Source organism: Lagopus leucura, unplaced genomic scaffold (assembly GCF_019238085.1).
Source record: "Lagopus leucura isolate 7727_CA_CO unplaced genomic scaffold, USGS_WTPT01 Super-Scaffold_100159, whole genome shotgun sequence".
NCBI classification, from domain to species: Eukaryota; Metazoa; Chordata; class Aves; order Galliformes; family Phasianidae; genus Lagopus; species Lagopus leucura.
In genome coordinates, this window is record NW_024962335.1 from 12812114 (window position 1) to 12829744 (window position 17631).

The window sequence follows — 17631 nt, forward strand, 5'->3', positions numbered from 1 at the left end:
CCCAGCGTTGGCTCTCCCTTGCAGTACCCTGTGAGGCTGCTTTGTATCTGGGAGAAGGCTCTGGCACAAGGACAACATCCCCGCACCCTAGAGCTGGCTGGAGCCTATGCTCACCAATTACGGCAGAATTGCTAAGCTTGGCATTCCACCACCAATGAGAAGCACCAACTCTTACACAAAGCAAATTCTGCAGGGGCTCAGCTACAGCAATCCTCTGGACTTTGCTCCCTGCTGCAAGCACGGCCTCCTCTTGCAGCCAGCAAAGGAGAGCAGTGCCAGGTGAACATTCTTGTGGCTGGTGGTGTTGAAGCTGCAAACGCTGCTTTTCCAGAAGGACAAAAAGCCACGAGACAGCCTTTAACTTGGAACAAACTTCTTTAAAATTTATTTTTATAGATCACGCCAGCCCGAGTGATCTTTGAATGCTGGTCACAAAAGAGATCGCACCGCCTCCTTCACCCGAACTGAAGTAAACCCTCTTCCAGTCTTGGCAGTCTCCTTCATTTGGAGCACAAGGAATGGAGAAAGAGAACGCCGCCGCGGCCTCCCGCTCCCCTCAGAAGCGGAGGGCAGTGAAATCTGATGCATTGGATGCTGCTACAGGGCCAGGACAAAGGCAGCAGGCCCTCGTGCCCTGCTTAGCCACACTTCACACCCTCACAATGCGGGTGCTATCGGTGTCGTAGCCGCCTATGGTTTCCCCCCCTCTCCAGGAGAGCGCTGGTGTTTAGGCACATAGCTGGCGAAGGACGGGCTGACCTCCCCGCTGCCACCCGTGCTCAGGCCGCTACAGTCTCTAAGGCAAAGTACCTCCTCTCCGTGGTGTTCCTCACCTTACCGCGCTGCTTAATGCTTTTGGAGTGCTGATATCCACGTAAGGAGGCGAGCTTTTCCCTCTCAAGCCCTAATGCTTGCTCTCGCTCGGATGGCACTTGAGCCTACCTCCAACCTTGGCTTTCCAGCCTACCTGAAACCAAGCAGTGAATGGAAGGAGCTCTACACTTCTAGCAAGAAGCAGAAACAGCCCTCTGCAGAGGGACTACAACCTGAAAGTCTCCCTCCGTGAGAAGTCTTCCACTGGGGAAGAAGGACCTCAAAGAAACTGAAGGTGACCACACCTGCTGTGGAGAGCAGCCATCTGCTGGTGTCCATCTCCTCCCTCCAGACGGCCCTGCACTCCCACCCACAGGGGGTAACTCCTGTCCTGCAGGCAGCCACCAAGAGGCTGAGTGAGAGGAGAGATGAGAACAAACAGGGAACTGATCGCTCACACAGCCTGGGGTTAGAAGACATGATATTGGTAATTCACAGAGCATGCTTGCAGGGCCTTCCTGAAACTAGAATTTACCATTTACAACTGAATTAATTAAATTAAAGAGAGAAAAATTACCGTGTACTTCCAAACCTGAAAGCACTCCTGTAAGTTTGGTCCCTCTTTGGCCAAGAGGGGAGAAGACAAATCATATAATCTCTACCACAGCCAGTGGGCCAGTGAGTTCTAGAAAACGCTTAGGAAATCCTGGAGCAACCAAAATCAAGGGAAGGTCATCTTTACCTGGTGTCTGCTCCACCCCCGTGGGGTCTCTGTCCGTCAAGGTGAGAAGGCTCTTCTCTGGCTCAAGGGACGGACTGAGTGCTCCTGCACAATATTGTTAATACTGTTCATTGAGCTGCCACAGCCAAGAGAGGCAAGTAGGATCGGCTCCAAAACGCACTGAACAGGCAGTAGGAAAAGCAGGGAAGGGGTGAGGATGGGCAAACCACTGCCCCTTTAACTCTGCCTCTAAAAAAAAAATAAAAATCTTAACTGCTACTAATGCATTTGAGAAGGATATTTAGTACAGAATTCCTCAACTTAAGATCAATGTAACTGTTTTTCAATTTCCTTCCCTCTTAGACCTCCAACTAACACATTTTTTCTTACCATCATCTCATTCAAATCTCCGTCACTACGTGACGTGAAATTAAAACCACTTACAAATCAGTTACGATGGGGTAGAACTCAGAAACATATCTGGCATGTGGCCACAGCAGTGCAGAAGCAGTGCTATAAAGAGTCACCCTAAACAACGAATTTTAGCCACTGCAAGTCTGAAATTTCAGGTGTTTGACAGCCCCAGGATTTGAGATAGCATGTGAGAGAGAACAGCAAGTCCTGTAGACAGAACGGGGTGAGAGAGGAGGGAGGCAGCTAACTGGCTCTTCTTGGCTCTGTCCAGTCTCTCCTCTTATCTTCATGCACACAAAATATAATAAAAACTAATAAGAATAAAAACTAAGCCCATGATGTACAAAAATGTGTCGACAGGGGGAGGAGGAAGGTGTCAGTTACTCCGTTCTGTGTCTTATCACCTTCATTAGCTTATAAGTTAACGTTCCTCTCCGTCTTCTCCTTTGAGGAGGAAGGAAGTTTCTTCTGCAGCCAGTCAGCTGGGATGGGTTTTGGTTTGAGCTGCTCTGGATCTTTTGGATAAGAAATGAAGGAAAGAGGAAGAATTCCTCAGGAGGAGGAGGAGTAAGAAATTTAGCAGCCGCTGGCAGGAGTCACGCAGGCTCCTTGAGACTTCACTTTATGGCGCTGACCTCCTCGTCGCCGGCCTCCTCCTCCAACTTTTGACTGAAAAACAAGAAGAGACATCTTAGTATGCAGTGACCTCTGCATCAGATCATCAACACAGCAGGAGTCCAACACACACATCCAGATACTGGGATGGTGGTTGCGACTGATCGGCTGCTTACCACTGCAGGAAGGAAAAAAGGCAGACGCACCATGAGGGAAGGAGCGACGGGACAGACAAACACATCACGAAGTATGGGCCTCTGAGCTGGGGAAGACCTGCTTTCCCAATATTCTGGGTGCTTAGCTCCTCTAGGAGTCAGCACGAGCCACAGAGCTCAGCATCTGGGCAACTGAATCTCAGATTCCCTTGGCTTTGTGGGGAACTGAAGGAGGGCCCCCCTCCCAGCACTCCTGCTAACATGACTCTGTCCCCAGGCTCCAGCCAAACCCACCATTCTCATTCAAAGTAGCCAAATACCTTGTTGCCCTCACGGATGTGGGGCTCTTCATCCAGTGCAGGCTGATGGGAAGCAACGAGGAGAGAGAGACAGAAATCAGCAAGAGCAAAAGCAACACAGACTCTCAGGGGTAGGGACAAAACAAGTGAGGAGCTTTTCCTATAACCACAGTGACTCCACAACAAGGTGACAAGCGATCAATAAGAAGCCACAAGCATTACACAGGAAAGAACCTTTGCCAGAGGGCCCTCTTTCAGAAGCCAGGCTGGCCAATAGCAACTACCACAGTTAAAATGAAAAGCGAGAACACTGACCAAGACTCTTGACAGTCAGTTTCTGAATCTTTTGCTGCTCACCAGATAAGTACAGCGAAAGGAGAAGATCTGTGGAATAAAGCTGATAAAATAACTCCTAAAGCTCGCTGTTATGATGGAGTTTCTGTTTCTTTTCACAGCTGGGTCTCCTTGGAAAAACCAAGCTGAGAAGTCGTAACCAACAAGGCAAGTTGGACAAATACGTCCAGAAAGTGAAAGGCCTTTCCTTAGAATCTAATATATCCCAAGCTGGAAGGGATCCATAAGGATCACAGAGTACAACTGGCTCCAGAAAGGAGCACCAAAGAACCAGTGTCCCCTTTCTTTAGATATCTCCATCTTCTTTCTGTCAACTGTGCTCAATACCACTACTTGTGTTGCAGTTTCTCTAGTGTGGGGATTCTCCATCTCTCATTCAGGCAGTAGAGATCCGTTCTGTGTTTTTTTTGAATGCTTTGCTACTTCAGCTACTGGGCATATGGAAGAACTTTTCCACCATGATTGCAGTCAAGTAGTGAGATACTGCAAAGTTACACAGCCTTACGCCTGAGGTCAACTTTAATTATCCCAGGCCCCTGCACTTCTTGCTGCTGGAAGGTCAGCCTTGAAAAGTCATCCAGTCATCAGATAATTCTGATTTTTGCTGTGAGACTATTTATATTTCCATTTGCTTCTGCCACACATTAAGTCTCGAGGTGAGTGCAATGAAAATAACAGTTGTTTTCTAGAGCACCTTTCCTTCAACAGCTGAAAAACAGGCTGCAAAGAGCTAGAAAGGACAAGCTGCTTCCCTCACTTACCGATGGCTGCAGGGCAGTAGGTGTTGGTGGTGCTGCAGCTGTTGAGGGGGGCTCATCCCCCACCAGTGGGCCCCCAGTTGCCATCCCAACTGGAGGAACACCATCCTCTCGTTTTGTAAGAGCTCCCTTCTTTGTTGACTGCATCTTGATCTGCTGTGGCTTGGAGTTCATCGGGGAGTTATTGGTGGTCTGGAGTAACTGTGTATCACAAAGGGAGAGGACACAAGCGACATTAAAATTGCTAGGCCAATGTGTTAAGGTTCAGCACCATTATTTAAACAAACAAACAAAAAATTGGGAGAATTAATACCAACAAATACTGGGAAAAGAACACAGACAGCATTCTGTTCAAAGAAATCCTCATCTGCCCTCCAGAATCTCTATGGGGCTGAAAGTGCCACTCAGATGAGATGTCACTCAAACCTCCACCATGTGAATCAAAGAGACCAGCTGGAAGCTCCCAGAAAGAGAGTAAGTCTTAAGAACCAGAGGCATTTGGGGTCCCCCCCTACTGCCTCATCCCCACATTTGTATGAGCCAAGACCCACCACACAGCAAAGCATATTGGGCATCTGCAACCCACGTCAGGACTGTGATTCTTCCTTCAGTTCTCCAGAGCTAATGGGATTCTCCTGCTGGCTTCTCAGTGACACAAGTAGCTAATGGGCAAAAAAAAAAAAAGTCAAGACTCTTTGGCCTTTACCTTTGTGATGGTACCCACAGCTTTGGTACGGCCTTCACGGAAGACCAGGCGCTGGTCTATATGCAAATATTCTGGGGTTTTGATGAAACGAAAGTGCACTGTGGCTTTGTCCCCTGTCCTCAGGCAGTCCTTGTCCATGCTGAGAATTGTGGCTGTCTGACGGATGCTGCCACAATGAACTGTGAACGTAATGCACAAAAGCTTTCAACGAATGGTGTCATTAGAGGAATAAGCTTTAGGAAGACATCTGAGGCAGCTCTTGCTACTTTAAAACTAACAGTGCTGAGTTTGATAGGTGAAAATCAATTCTGTAGCGTAGACTATATGCGTCACACGTCTGCCTTTGTTCAGTCCTCAAAGAGAAAACACGTATGAGATAGAACAGTTGCCTTTGGATGGAGACTTTATGAAGCACCCTTAACAGAATCCTTACACACCAAGCAGCTGGGCTAGAGGGCCAGACCAGAATGAGTCTATCTGCACTGGAAGATTAAGAATCTTTGCACTATGGAGATAAAGCTCAGGCAGGCTACAAAAACACTCGAAGTCACAGATCTCCTTTTTACACATTTCTCTCCATTACTCTTCTCAGTCTCTTCCCTCCCTCCTGTCTCTCTAATGGATTGCTGGGACAATAAAAGCAAAAACTCGGGCTTCTATTCAATTTGACAGAGCCATCAGGACTGAAAAGACTAAAGCTGAAGTAAACTACTACCACTGGGAAACGCAGCTGAGGCCGCTCTCTGACACTTACCCATGGCCTGATACCGTGGGCTGATGGTGGTGGGGTGATGGAGCACCAGAATCTCTGCTTCAAACTCCCATGATGCTTGTGGATTCAGGCGGGGTGACACCATCACCATTCCTTTCCGGATGGAAGAACGCTTGATCTGAAAAGCAGAGACCCAAAAAAAAAAATCTTCAGCATGACTCTTTGGAGAAGAGATTTTCTTCTCTGCATGACTGCATCCAGAAGGATCCTGAGGGATTTCACAGATATTAACTCGTGCACACAAAAAGGCAAAGCAAATGCAATTTAGCAGTAGGCAACTGTGTTATGCAAAGGTTGCAAAAATCAAGCTCAGCAGAAATTTCTGAGGACGTCTTACTCAGAAACACTAATGCAGTTGCAGCACAGAGAATTTTCTTGCTTTGTTACACATCCCCAGCATCATTCCTCATTGTCTTGGGTCCCACTGCTGTAGTCTAGCACCTGTCAGGTGGAACATGGGATCTACAAGATTTCTATGGGATTTTACTGTGCCACAAAAAGAGGTAGCTGAGATTTGCAGTCCAATAGCAGCTGATCTTCAAGAGCACTCTGGAATTACGGGGGTAGCTCCTATTCTGGGGGTCCTGAGCAGATCATCTCACCTTTTTCAAAGCAAAGGAGGCAGTCTGGCCTCCCCGCACTTCTTTGACAGGCATTCTCTTGCGGTGGATGGATTTGACAGCAATAGGCAGGAAGTTGCCAAGCGGATCTGGCCCCAGCAGTAAGGTGTCATTCAGCTTGATTAGGCCCCTCAGCGTCGTCCCAGACACAACCGTTCCTACACCCTATGCCAGAAAACAAACACCAGTAACCAGGGTTATTCAACCACACTCACAGATGAGTTTTAGAACATCCCTTCCTAGGGATGATACCTGCTTCAACCTAAAACAAACAGTGGAAAATTGCTCCAAATGCCAGGTCCCTTACCGGGACAGAATAAGTATCATCTATCTGGAATTCTGCTGGTTCTTCTTCCCTGTAACTGGTCCGTGGAGACAAGAGATTAAGAAACATCTTCAGCAAGTCTAGGTTCTCCCCGGTGACATTCGAAATCTGGAAAATTGGACACATCCTGTAAAGGGAAATTGATGAAAACTGAGTTAGTTCGCCTCCCTGCCTGGGATTCCACATGTAGGGAGACATTCACAATCTTGGACTGTATTCAACACACAGTGCTAGGAAGGGAGAACCTGACAAGCAGTCAGGTGTACAACACCCCATCTCTGAAAACCTACAACACTGCCCCTGCCTTCTAATGACATTCAGGAAAAAGTGGAAGGTTCCAAGACTGAAGGAAGTCAAGTACCCTGCAGACTGCCCACAAGCAGCCTCTCATTTCTGCCTCAGAGGGGAGCAACGAGCAGGTCAATCTCAGAACACATTCTTGGGGAATCAACACACCACATGGCAAACACAACCTGAACACATCTAGACAACGGGACTCTCTCTGAACCTTCTCACCCAGTCTCCAGATAGGATTGAAAGAGAAACAACTCTCTTCTACTCCCATTACCTCTCTGAGCTGAAGTTGGAGGCTGTTACAATGACATCATCCTTGCTCTGAACCAGCACGGGAATCTTCCTGCACCCTGGGGACTTCAGCAGTCGCTGTAACAGCTTCAGGGTTTCTTAAAGGGTGAAATGAATATTGTTAGGGCAGCATCTCCCGCCTTCACAGATCACTTTTGCTGGCTTTCCCGAAGGGAGGCTGGCACTCTTGCACAAATAGACAGGAGAAAATGGCCAAAAGTGTGTGAGTGCTACTGTGAGTTTGCTACAGCCAAGGTGGCATTTAGGAGCCATTCCATCTTCTATCTCATGCCTGCTGCAAAGCGACAGACAGATATTTGCAGCTACAAGTGCAGTGCTGTGAATAGCTGTCTATTAAGGAGCTGTAAGTAGTTATAAAATACTTCCTCTTCCTAGAAAGGCTTTCTTGTGCCGGAGAATATGTGAATTAGAAATCAATTTTGACCAAACAAACCTCAAAAGACTTTGGCTGGCAACCAACCTACCGCAGAAGATCAGAGAAGCATAAAAAGTAAAGATCATCTGTAAAGACCACAACAACGTAGAACCACATATAACAGTTTTGGGACAAATCTCCCAGCTCTCAGCTTTGAATTCTTCCCTTTTTAACTTCTATTCTAAGCCTTCTATCTGTCATCTGGCAGGGGCAATACCTAATGCAGTAGCATCAGTTTCCTGCAAAGTGCCTTAAAACACGAGGGGAAAAAAACAACAGGGGAAAAAACAAAAGGCTGATATGGGTTTAAAAGAGTAAATCATTCAATTGTCATCCAATTAAATGGTTTTTGTGAACAAACGATTGCCTATGGGAGAGTAATGTTTTGGATACAAAGACAAACATCTAATCATGCCATCTGCTCTTCACAGATAGATTTGAGCCAAACCTTGTGTCTATTTAATTTAAACAGAACATGATACAAGGGAGGCCTCTCCCAAGAGCAGCTCTTCTCTCTTCGCTGAGCCAAACATTCCCCTTCCTTCCCAGTCATTATGCTATTAGTCAGGCCTTGCATTTATTTCACAAACTTATTATAGAAATATTCAAATTCCTTTTGGATCACATGCTTCTGTTGCCCTGAAACACACTCAGGATTTTTACAAAAACAAGCTGACTACAGACAGTACTGGGAGCACCCACTTTCCCGATCCAAAGGACTGCTTAGCAAAAAAAAGCATCACTCCAATTAACCACAGCACATTCTTGAAGATGTGAGAACTCATCTGAGGGATTTTGAAGGTGAGAACTGGTCACACCCTGAAAAAAATGTCAAGCAGGATAAAGGGCCACTGCTGGGGTCCCAAGGAAGTTGCTAGCCCCTGCTGCTCACTACCATCCTTCACCTGTGCCTTCTGCAGTCCTGCTACACATTTATGGCTGCCCTGAACTGTGATTTACTGCATGTTTGTTAGTTGGTCAGACAAAAGAAGGAGCTGCTGAAGTGATGCCAGCATGTGTGAGAAGTGCCCAGGTAAGCAGGATGCAACGAGCAGCTGGCTCTCTGCCTAGCAGCTGCCAGAGAACAAGACTGACAACAGCTTAAGATCACATCCAAACTGTGGGCAAGAAGCAGCAAATTTCAAGAGAACTTCCAGACTTTCTCTCCAGGTTTGAACACCCACAGAGAAAACAAAAAGCACTGCCCTACCTGCACACTTTTCTCCTTAGAGCTCAGTTAAACAAAATCCTATAGCAGACACTTTTTTGCTGCCCAGCTGAGCCCCTCCAACCAGGGTCACTCTGAAATGGTGACTACAAGCAAACTGCCTTGCAAATGAGCGAGGGAAATAAAAAGTTTAGATTTCTGGAAGGTGTTTAAGATGCAGTCAAAACCAGACAATGCAGCTTTCCTCTGGCAATGATTCCTCAACCCAAATAGAGGACAATGGCAGATTCAGAAGTAAGGAACACACCTGGAGAGAGCATATAGGACTTACCTTGGAGGATATTGGCTGGGCACATGTCGATCTTGGTCACCACAACAAAGACAGGAACATTGAGTGCAAGTGCCAGGCCCAAGTGCTCCTTGGTCATTCCCACAATCCCAGCATTACTGCCAACCTACAGCAGATACAAGGGATGTCAGTATTCCTCCTGCAGCAAGCTGGCTTACAGAGAATGTCTTGCATCAGACTCACAGTAGGCTATGGTCAGGTTGTAGATGTGGCAGTGGAACCAAATGAGGAGACTCTGCTCACTTCAAATGCTTGCAGCTACTGGCTAAGGAATCATTTCTCCACAGCTCTAACAAAGTGCTCTGGAGTCTAGAAAGCTTTCACTTGCCAAGAATCATACATCTTGGACCTCTTAGTGATTGAGCGTCCTGGGGAACTTGTCCCAGAATCTTGCCTATATACCCCTAGCAGCAGCTCCTCTCCATCCCTGGGAGATGCTGCCTCCCTCCACAACCCACAGGGACCTCGCAATAGGGAAGAAGTTGAGGCTGTAAAGCTGCAAACAGCACTCTTACTGCAGGTACCATATATCCTTCTTGCTACCTACCATAAGCATGCAGAAGTCAGGTAAATGGCCGGTCATGCCAAAGACGGTGGTTTTCAGGTATTTTTCGTGACCAGCCAGGTCAATGAAAGTAATGACCTTGGTGGATTTCTCGCAGATCTTTGTCCACTCCAAGCTGCCACCGTGGCTGTCGGGCTTGTTCACCACGTTGCCCTCGCTATCAAAGCCCAGGATGTCATTGCCCACACTGCTGGTGCGGCCTGACTCAATCTCATGCTTATGGCGGAAGAGCTTTTGCCGAGCAAAGCCTCGGCCGTTGTCGAGCTCACCGTGTGTCAGGACACCCAGCAGGGTGCTCTTTCCTGCATCCACATTGCCAACCACTGCTACCCTGAAGGAGAAAGGAAAAAGGAGCCTGTTAAAATCTGATACCTGAAGCAACAAACTCCAAACACCACTGCTCCTGCAAATAGTTCCTTCTCCCAGCAATTTTAAATAGTTGGATCTCTACCAGCAGAGCAGAGGTTCTTTCACTGTTCCCAGTTAACAGGTAACATCACAAGGTCTAGGGAAACTGAAAAGTAAAAGATTGCTGAAATATGTCACTGATGCTCAGAATATCTCTTCTTCTAACTCCTAGTCTCTGCAGTCAAACACAGGTGCTGTGGCAGTTCAAAAATCTAAATGCCAGCTTGGGCTAGAATCCCTCTACCATTTTTGTATTCTTCACGTTGCAATAGCACCATACGCTAGGAGAAAAGAGAAATATAAGCTGTTGTTCCTGGAAAAGGCAAAGCCCAAACAAAAATGAAACCTCCTAGGAGAAGACCCTTCCTTACAGCAATCCCCTTCCTGTTTCTGATAAAGGTGATGATTGCTGGTAAATGGTGGAAATCCATTCCATCCAAGGCTGGGCGGATTCTGAAGTCAAATTATACAAGCTATTAGATATCCACTAAAGGGCGATCAGAATCATCAGTCTTGTAGTGGAAGAAAATCCTGATGGAATTCTAGCACAAATATCCCCACACCATCACCCAAACAACAGCTCCCAACTATACAGAGGTAAATCTCTACAGTTTGTGTGCAAAAAAAGACGGCGATGACAACAAAAAGGAGATTTCATTAGCAAGGAGTGGTCAAGCTTTGCTGGGCAACGACAACACCTAGACTCAAACCAGCGTTGCTGGCTCAGCATCACAGAGTGCTCACAGGGTAAGAATGCAGCAGGACTGCTGACTAAACCTGTCTCCACCCGGCTCCTCACCTGACCTCCAGGAAGTCGTTGTCACCCACACGTTTCCGAACCAGGTAGTCCTGCACCCTGCCCCCTGCCTCCTGGTGCTCCCGCAGGAGGATCACGTCGGCCTCGATCTGCTCGGCCATGCTCTTCAGTGTGGCATAGGATGCTTCCATGTCTGCCTCGCTCAGACCGTACTCAGTCCCATCTGGTGTGAGGTTGAGGAGACAAAGGACAGTTTGTGAGCATCGCTGTGCAACAGCCAGCAGCAGTTTGAGCCGTGTTTGGCACTTTCACACCGATCAGGACTCATATGTGAACCAGAGACATCAACCATATCAACAGAACAAACGTCCCTTGCCAAAGAGAATAAAGGACTATCTATTTTAAGTCTTAAAATATACTAGAAATGCACCATCTTTCACCAAAGAGAGCTTCCTTTGTTATTACTACAAACAAGAATCTCCTTCAGTCTGACAGAGAATCTCCACTCACACTGTAATAAAGGAAAAAACATAGAAGAACTGAAAGCTCTGACCGGAATATCATCATGGTTAACCAGTGACTGTGGAGGCAATTTAAGCTATCGGCTTACTTCAGAAAAAAACACATACCAACTCCACTTTCCTGCAAATCTGGCCTGTGCAGCAATTCCTTTGGCCCCCACATGCTTCAGTTAAAACAAGGGTTTTGGCCCATCTCATTGCCTTCATCCTCGCGCTTGGAAGAAATGCTGACAAGGACACGAGGCAGGGAAAAAAAAAGAATGAGGCACTCTTGCTTCTTTCTGCACAGCTCACCCCAGCAAAGTGCTGACTGTCAGAGAAAGACAAGTGGCAACCACTCAGCCACTTGAAAGGCCACCAGAGCTCTCAGCTGTTCTCCTACCCCACGTACTCAGAAGCTGCACAGATCTCAGGCCAGAATCTCCTCTGTGGGGTAAAAAAAAAAAATCAACCAACCAAAAACACACACAAAGAAAGGTGAAGTGACACACAGCACCTGGATGACCAAAAACTACTGCTGTACAGTCATTTACATGCGTGGCTGACTCATCAGCTGGTAAGCAGTAAGTGCACTGTGCATGGACTAATCAGCATTTCAGTCACTGCAAAGCTCTGCAGCACGCAGAGCTGCTGGGCAGTTTTTCGTAAGCAAACTAAGAAGTTGTGGAGATGGTGGGAAAAACAAGAAGCATGCTTGGGGTTCTGGGTCATAGAAGGGAACAAGGAGTAGAGGATGGGAGTAACAGCTGAGGGAGAACAGGTATTTGTCAATACTGATGAAGCAGCCTTCCCTGGCCTCTCAGTCATCACACCCAGCATATTAAAAATCACAGACACTCAAAGGGAATGAGAAAGTGGAGGGATATCTTTTTTTTTCTTCTACTGAATGTTGTTTCCAATAGCCCCAATCTACAGAAAAGAACCCGACTTTCCTCAGCTACACAGTAGCCTGAAACGAAGTCAGAAGTTTTATCTCCTGTTTTAAGAAACAAGCACCTATTTTAAGGACATCGTTGCAACAATAACCTGTTAACACACCCACAAGTTGTTCTAGAAGAGAAAGGATTTACTAGCCTGACTAGCCAGATCTCCCTGCAGTTGTGGTTATCAGGAAGACCAAGAGCTCAGAATACATTTGGGAAGCTTGTCTGGACACAAAAGCATTCCCTTGAAGTTGGCTGCATGACCACTGCCCATCTAATCCTGGCTTCTTTTCTATGTTGGCTGCTTTGTAAGACACGAAGAAAACCTGAAAAGCAAACAGTGCTGAGGTAGCACAATTCCCTCCATTACTACAGCCAACCCTAACACTGATGACCATGGTTTTATATTTTTCCTCAGGCATTGTAACCAGTAGAACATTTGCCTACAACTAGATATTCAGTAGACATTTAGCATACTTTAAGTACATCTTTAGCCTTATGATAGAGACAGACAACTCATTTTGCATTCAGAAATTTGCATTTCAAAACAAGGCCACGCACAGTACTATTTTATCAGCATCAGATGGGAACGTTCCAGTCATGAAAAAGAACAAAAAGGTAGCCCACCCTAAACTGCTCAAACCTGCAAAGGCAAACACGTGCAGTCACAGCTGAGTGAATGTGACACAAAGACCTCATGTTCAGAACAGGCAAACCTCCCTCTCTGCAGCAGAGGCACACATTACCAAAGAGTCTGTATGATTTTATACAAGTACATAAGACGGCCTTCTGCTACACTTTAGGAAGGGTTCCATGTTATTCTGGTGAATTGTCACCTTCAACAGCAGTCACAGAGGTTGTCATTTTCATGTTTTCTCTTGCTACCCAGAGGGAGCTGCACTGACCTGATCCCTGCCCGATGACATAGATGGTCTCCCCGCATCCCTCATCGATCCTCTCCGACATCTGCCGCAGCAAACTGTCGTACTGCTCTGAGGTTGGACTCACCATCACCAGCTGGAAAAGAGATTAAATACCCAACATGCAGATGTCAAGGAAAAAAAAATAAATAATCAAAATCTACTTGCACTATGAGATAATCAGTGTGCTTTATTGAAAGATGAAAGCTTTTTTCCAATGACCATTTTCTGGCTTTGTGTGTATATGTGGCTGGTTGGTTTTTTTTTTTCAGGACAGCTTTGCTGGCAACTATTTCCTTGTGACACTGCATGAGATGATTAGCCTGAGCTCAGAGCTCATTTACATGGGAAGGTTTACTTCAAAGCAAGTAGGAATACCAAGCATCTCATTTTGAAGCAACCGATGTTTAAAAGCCACATGCAAGTGAACATCCCACTTTGACTTCTGTGAAATACCTGTTTCCATGCAAGGAAAGCACAAAGGGGACGAGGGATTTCCTCCAAACAAATACCATAGGTGGGTACTTCTGCTGTTCATCCACAAGTGGAAGCTCTACAGACCCACTGCAGGGCACAAGTAGGCAGCAAAACCAAGAGCTCTGTAGATAGGCACTGCCATGACACCCCACAGCACTCCATGGAATCCATACTTCCACCAGCTGCTCTCACATACACGCTCCATAAGCACAGCCACTGTGCACCCAGACCAGCAAGAAACCAGGCTAGATTTGTCTAAAGCATCTAAAGCATATGGCTTATAGCAGCTCACAATCATTACATCTGCAGGCCTGACCTCAAACAGCCCGACTTGCTGGCACAGCTAACAAAATGTGTATTCAGCTTTTGCCACCTGCTGCTACATAGGAGAGACAACCACTTTCATGCACTTGCTCTAGATGCGTGCCCTATCTAAGGCTCTGAACTACTTGGCATGGTCTGCAAAGCAGTACAGATAGTAAAGCTCTCTGATGTACCAGGGCGATGTTTTTCTCTACTGTACTACAAAACACTGAGTTTTGCCTTTATTACAGGTGTGTTCTGGCTTGGTTGGGCTTTGTTTTGTTTTTCAGAGGAGACAACTGAATGTATGAAGAGGAGAATCGGAATCTGCTCAGAGGTTTGATCAGGACAGGAATGAAAGGCTGTGCGTTGACATGTAGGGCTTGTTTTGTACAGTGAGCACTTTCAGGAGCTCCTGGCAAACCACCTCACTGCTCATGCTAGTGAACTAGTACAGGTCAGGAACTCAGGAAAATCTATTAAATAGGTGGCTATATCCATTAAGATCAGTAAACAGAAGGGCCATCAGCATAGAGGCACGCTAACTTTCATTTCTTCAAGCCTCAGCACCGCTTCTACAAGTCTGAATGCTTCAACAGTGTGTTGACTGAAGTACCAGGCACATTTCAGCCAAGCAGCTCACTGTGACCCTTCTTCACAGAGCTGGGCAGGAGGGCTGTGGGCTCACAGAGCACAGTATATGCACACATTCAGGTTGCACAGATCAGAACGCTGCTCGACATCAGCAGTGGTGATGTTGAAAGGTGTTCAGGGGCTACAACATTGCCCTGAAGAGCAGGAGTCCTTCAAAGCCTCCCCCAGTGATGAAGCTTGCATATGATATGATTTAGTGGGATGTCAAGAGAAGGAAGGATAGATCAAGTGGCAGCTTTCATGGATCAGATCTTTCAGCGTTGTTCAGCATTTCTCGTGGCTTCTTCTGCTGCCTGCAGTCACCAGCCAGTTCTGCACTGTCCTAGCTCATTGCAACACTTCACTTGGTGTTCTGAAGATCCCTTCTGTGTCAGAGAGAGGCTTTCTATGTTTGTTTGTTTTCTTTTCCCACCTTTGAGAAATCCCACCTATGCTTGTATTACACACTCTTGTTTTTCAGGTTTTCATCAAGTCAAACATTTTCACTTTTGTTCTTTCAACTTTGCCAAACACTGAACAGTTTGCAGAAGTCATGCAGGTCTAGCAATCTCAGAACTCCTATAAGGCAAAAAAGCAAAAACCATTTATTGTTCCATTCTCATGACAGCAGAAAGAAACATATCTCACAAATTTGAGATGCCATCTCTAAAGTCCCAACCCAATGTCTGAGGAGAGGTCACATTTCCCACCTTTTCTCTGATCAGCTCTGGGATTAACACAGACCAGAAATTGGCAGCAGCTACAGCTGATTCCAAGGGGCAACCAGACTGTGTACTCTGCTTTGCTCATCAGCAAGAAAGATGCCATAATAAACAAACAGCAATTCAAAGCTTTTGCTGCAATCAAGCTAAGGTTATAGTGTGAATATTTCTCAGGCAGTCCTAAGGGAATATACATCCCCTACCCAAAAGGTGAGCAAACCACAAAGGTTAAAGGCAAAACAAATAGTAAGCAGCATTCAGTGCTGCTCTACTGGTATGACACAGTCTGACGTTTGGCTGGGAGGCTACCATGAACCAGTGGGAAGTCAGGGGAAAGACAACCCAGCCCTGTGACATTTCCATCTCATACCAACACCTTCTGTAATATCATATTTTGCTTCCTATTTCCTGTAGACAGGCATACTTTGAGTGCTACTAATGTTCCGTTGTCAGCATAGAACAAACGTATAACAACTTAAAAAAATTCCGCTTCACTAATAGCTTTGTGAGATATGTTTTTGACCTAAAAGATAATTACTACTGCAGTGTATTAGTTAGTACTGAAGGGAAAACAAGCACCTATTAAGATTAATGCGATAATGGATTTGTGCTGATGAATGGAACAGTTTGCTTGATCAACTGATAAAGTATATGTGCTTGCTAAGAGAATCAAGAGAATCCCCAGTGTCGTTCTCTAAGAAGAGCAGATCTCATAGCAAACACGCTGGGGAGGGGAATGGGAGAGAAGTGTGTCAGACAGCAAGGAGCTGGGTCAGAGCGGGACAGAAGGCCAGCTAACAAACTAACTGCAGTGGGAATCACTGTTTTAAGCAGAAAGTGGTGAGAAGTAATTCAGCTGGATAGACAGAGAAATAGGGGGGTTGGGGAAGAGGCCAAGTTAGCTCTTGTGTTCTCATCATAGGGGACTGCTGTTTTGAGAACAGAGCATGGGCAGAGCTGACAGCCTTAGCACTCATCCAAGACAGAGATCGTAGAAGCACAGAATCATTAAGGTTGGAAAAGACTTCCAAGATCACTTAGTTCAACTGCCAGCCCATCCCCACCGTGCCCACTGACCACGACTCTCAGTGCCACATCCACATGGCTCTGGAACACCACCAGGGATGGTGACTGCACCACCTCCCTGGGCAGCCTGTGCCACTGCAGCACTGCTCCTTCTGAGAAAACAGGGCAGCAGGTATATACTGCCATGCAGAAAAGTCAATCGTAATAAAGGTTAAAATAATGCTCACCTGTCACTTCCACTTTGCCTGCAGGCGCCTGGGAGCGGATGGCCGGCTGCCGACACTAATAGAAGCAGCAGGAGAAGAGCTTTCCTCCCTCTTGGTCAGAGTTGTGGGCGGTTCCCGGCTGTCAAGGCTGGTGACAGCCCTCGGAGCCCTCCCGCGTGCTCCTCCACGCCGGTTGTATTCAACACAAAGCACACAGACAGGTCGGCGCTGGCACCCAGTATCCACACCTCGCCCAGCTCTTTCAGACACAAACAGGTGGCCCGGCAGACGCTGAATTTTCGATGCTCATCCTTCACTTCCTTACAGCATATCTTCAGATTTCAGATATCTTGAGCATTCAGAGTTCAGCCGTTCCCTAGCAGCCAAAGGCTCCTACAGCCACACACCACAGCTCTCCCTCCCGTACAGAGGAGCCGGGCCCTCGGAGCACAGGGTTACAGAGAGCGGCCGAACGGGACAGACCTCGAGGAACCCTACCACAATTCCTGCCATCCCTACCAACCCGTTCCCTCTGGACTGGACCCTCTGACAGCAGGCCCAGCCCCTGCCCGCCGCCGGAGCGCCCGCCGCTGGGCCTACCTTGCTGGTGAGGTCGATCTCGGGCTCTCCGTTGAGTGTCTCACCATCCTCCGCTTCGAAAGAAGAACGCAGGGAGCGGGCGGCCGCTGCCGAACGAGGTCTCCCGCCCGGAGAGCCGGGCTCCGGGGCGAACATGCAGGCCGGCACCGGGGAGCCCCCCGCCGGGGAGCGGCTCCGCTCCGCCGCCGCCATCTTCCCTACCCCGGCACTCCGCCCCCACCCCTCCGCCCCGGGAAGCGCGGAGGCCACGCCCACCGCCCGCCAAGGCGGTGTGCGGGGTGGACAGCCAATGGGAGGGCGGAGAAGAGGGTAATTAGCCTGTAGTCATGGCGACAGAGGGCGGGGCCGTGACGGGAGGCCACGCCCTCGCGAAGCGCGCGAAGCCAATGGGAGAAGCAGTGCCAGCTCGGCTTGTTTTCTATATATACATACACAACAGAGTCCGCTCGACGTGTCAAGTTCTCCTTGCCCAATAGGAGA

At 47.4% G+C, this 17631-nt stretch overlaps 1 protein-coding gene across 2 annotated transcripts; it reads right to left on the reverse strand.

The window, feature by feature from the left end:
* Positions 1 to 356: 356 nt before the first annotated feature.
* On the reverse strand, positions 357 to 17343 carry GTPBP1 (GTP binding protein 1). 2 transcript variants are annotated; one of them, XM_042889887.1, is made up of 13 exons: positions 17152 to 17343; positions 13170 to 13281; positions 10863 to 11043; positions 9638 to 9986; positions 9073 to 9196; positions 7121 to 7235; positions 6535 to 6679; positions 6210 to 6392; positions 5590 to 5725; positions 4836 to 5014; positions 4133 to 4330; positions 3039 to 3080; positions 357 to 2617 (listed from the first exon to the last, which is right to left on the reverse strand). In XM_042889887.1, the coding sequence occupies exons 1-13, from the start codon at positions 17341 to 17343 to the stop codon at positions 2525 to 2527; spliced, it is 2049 nt and encodes a 682-aa protein (XP_042745821.1). In that variant the 3' UTR covers positions 357 to 2524. The 2 variants fall into 2 exon arrangements, with proteins under 2 accessions (XP_042745821.1, XP_042745823.1); XM_042889889.1 differs by lacking the exon at positions 3039 to 3080.
* Between the last annotated feature and the right edge of the window lie 288 nt (positions 17344 to 17631).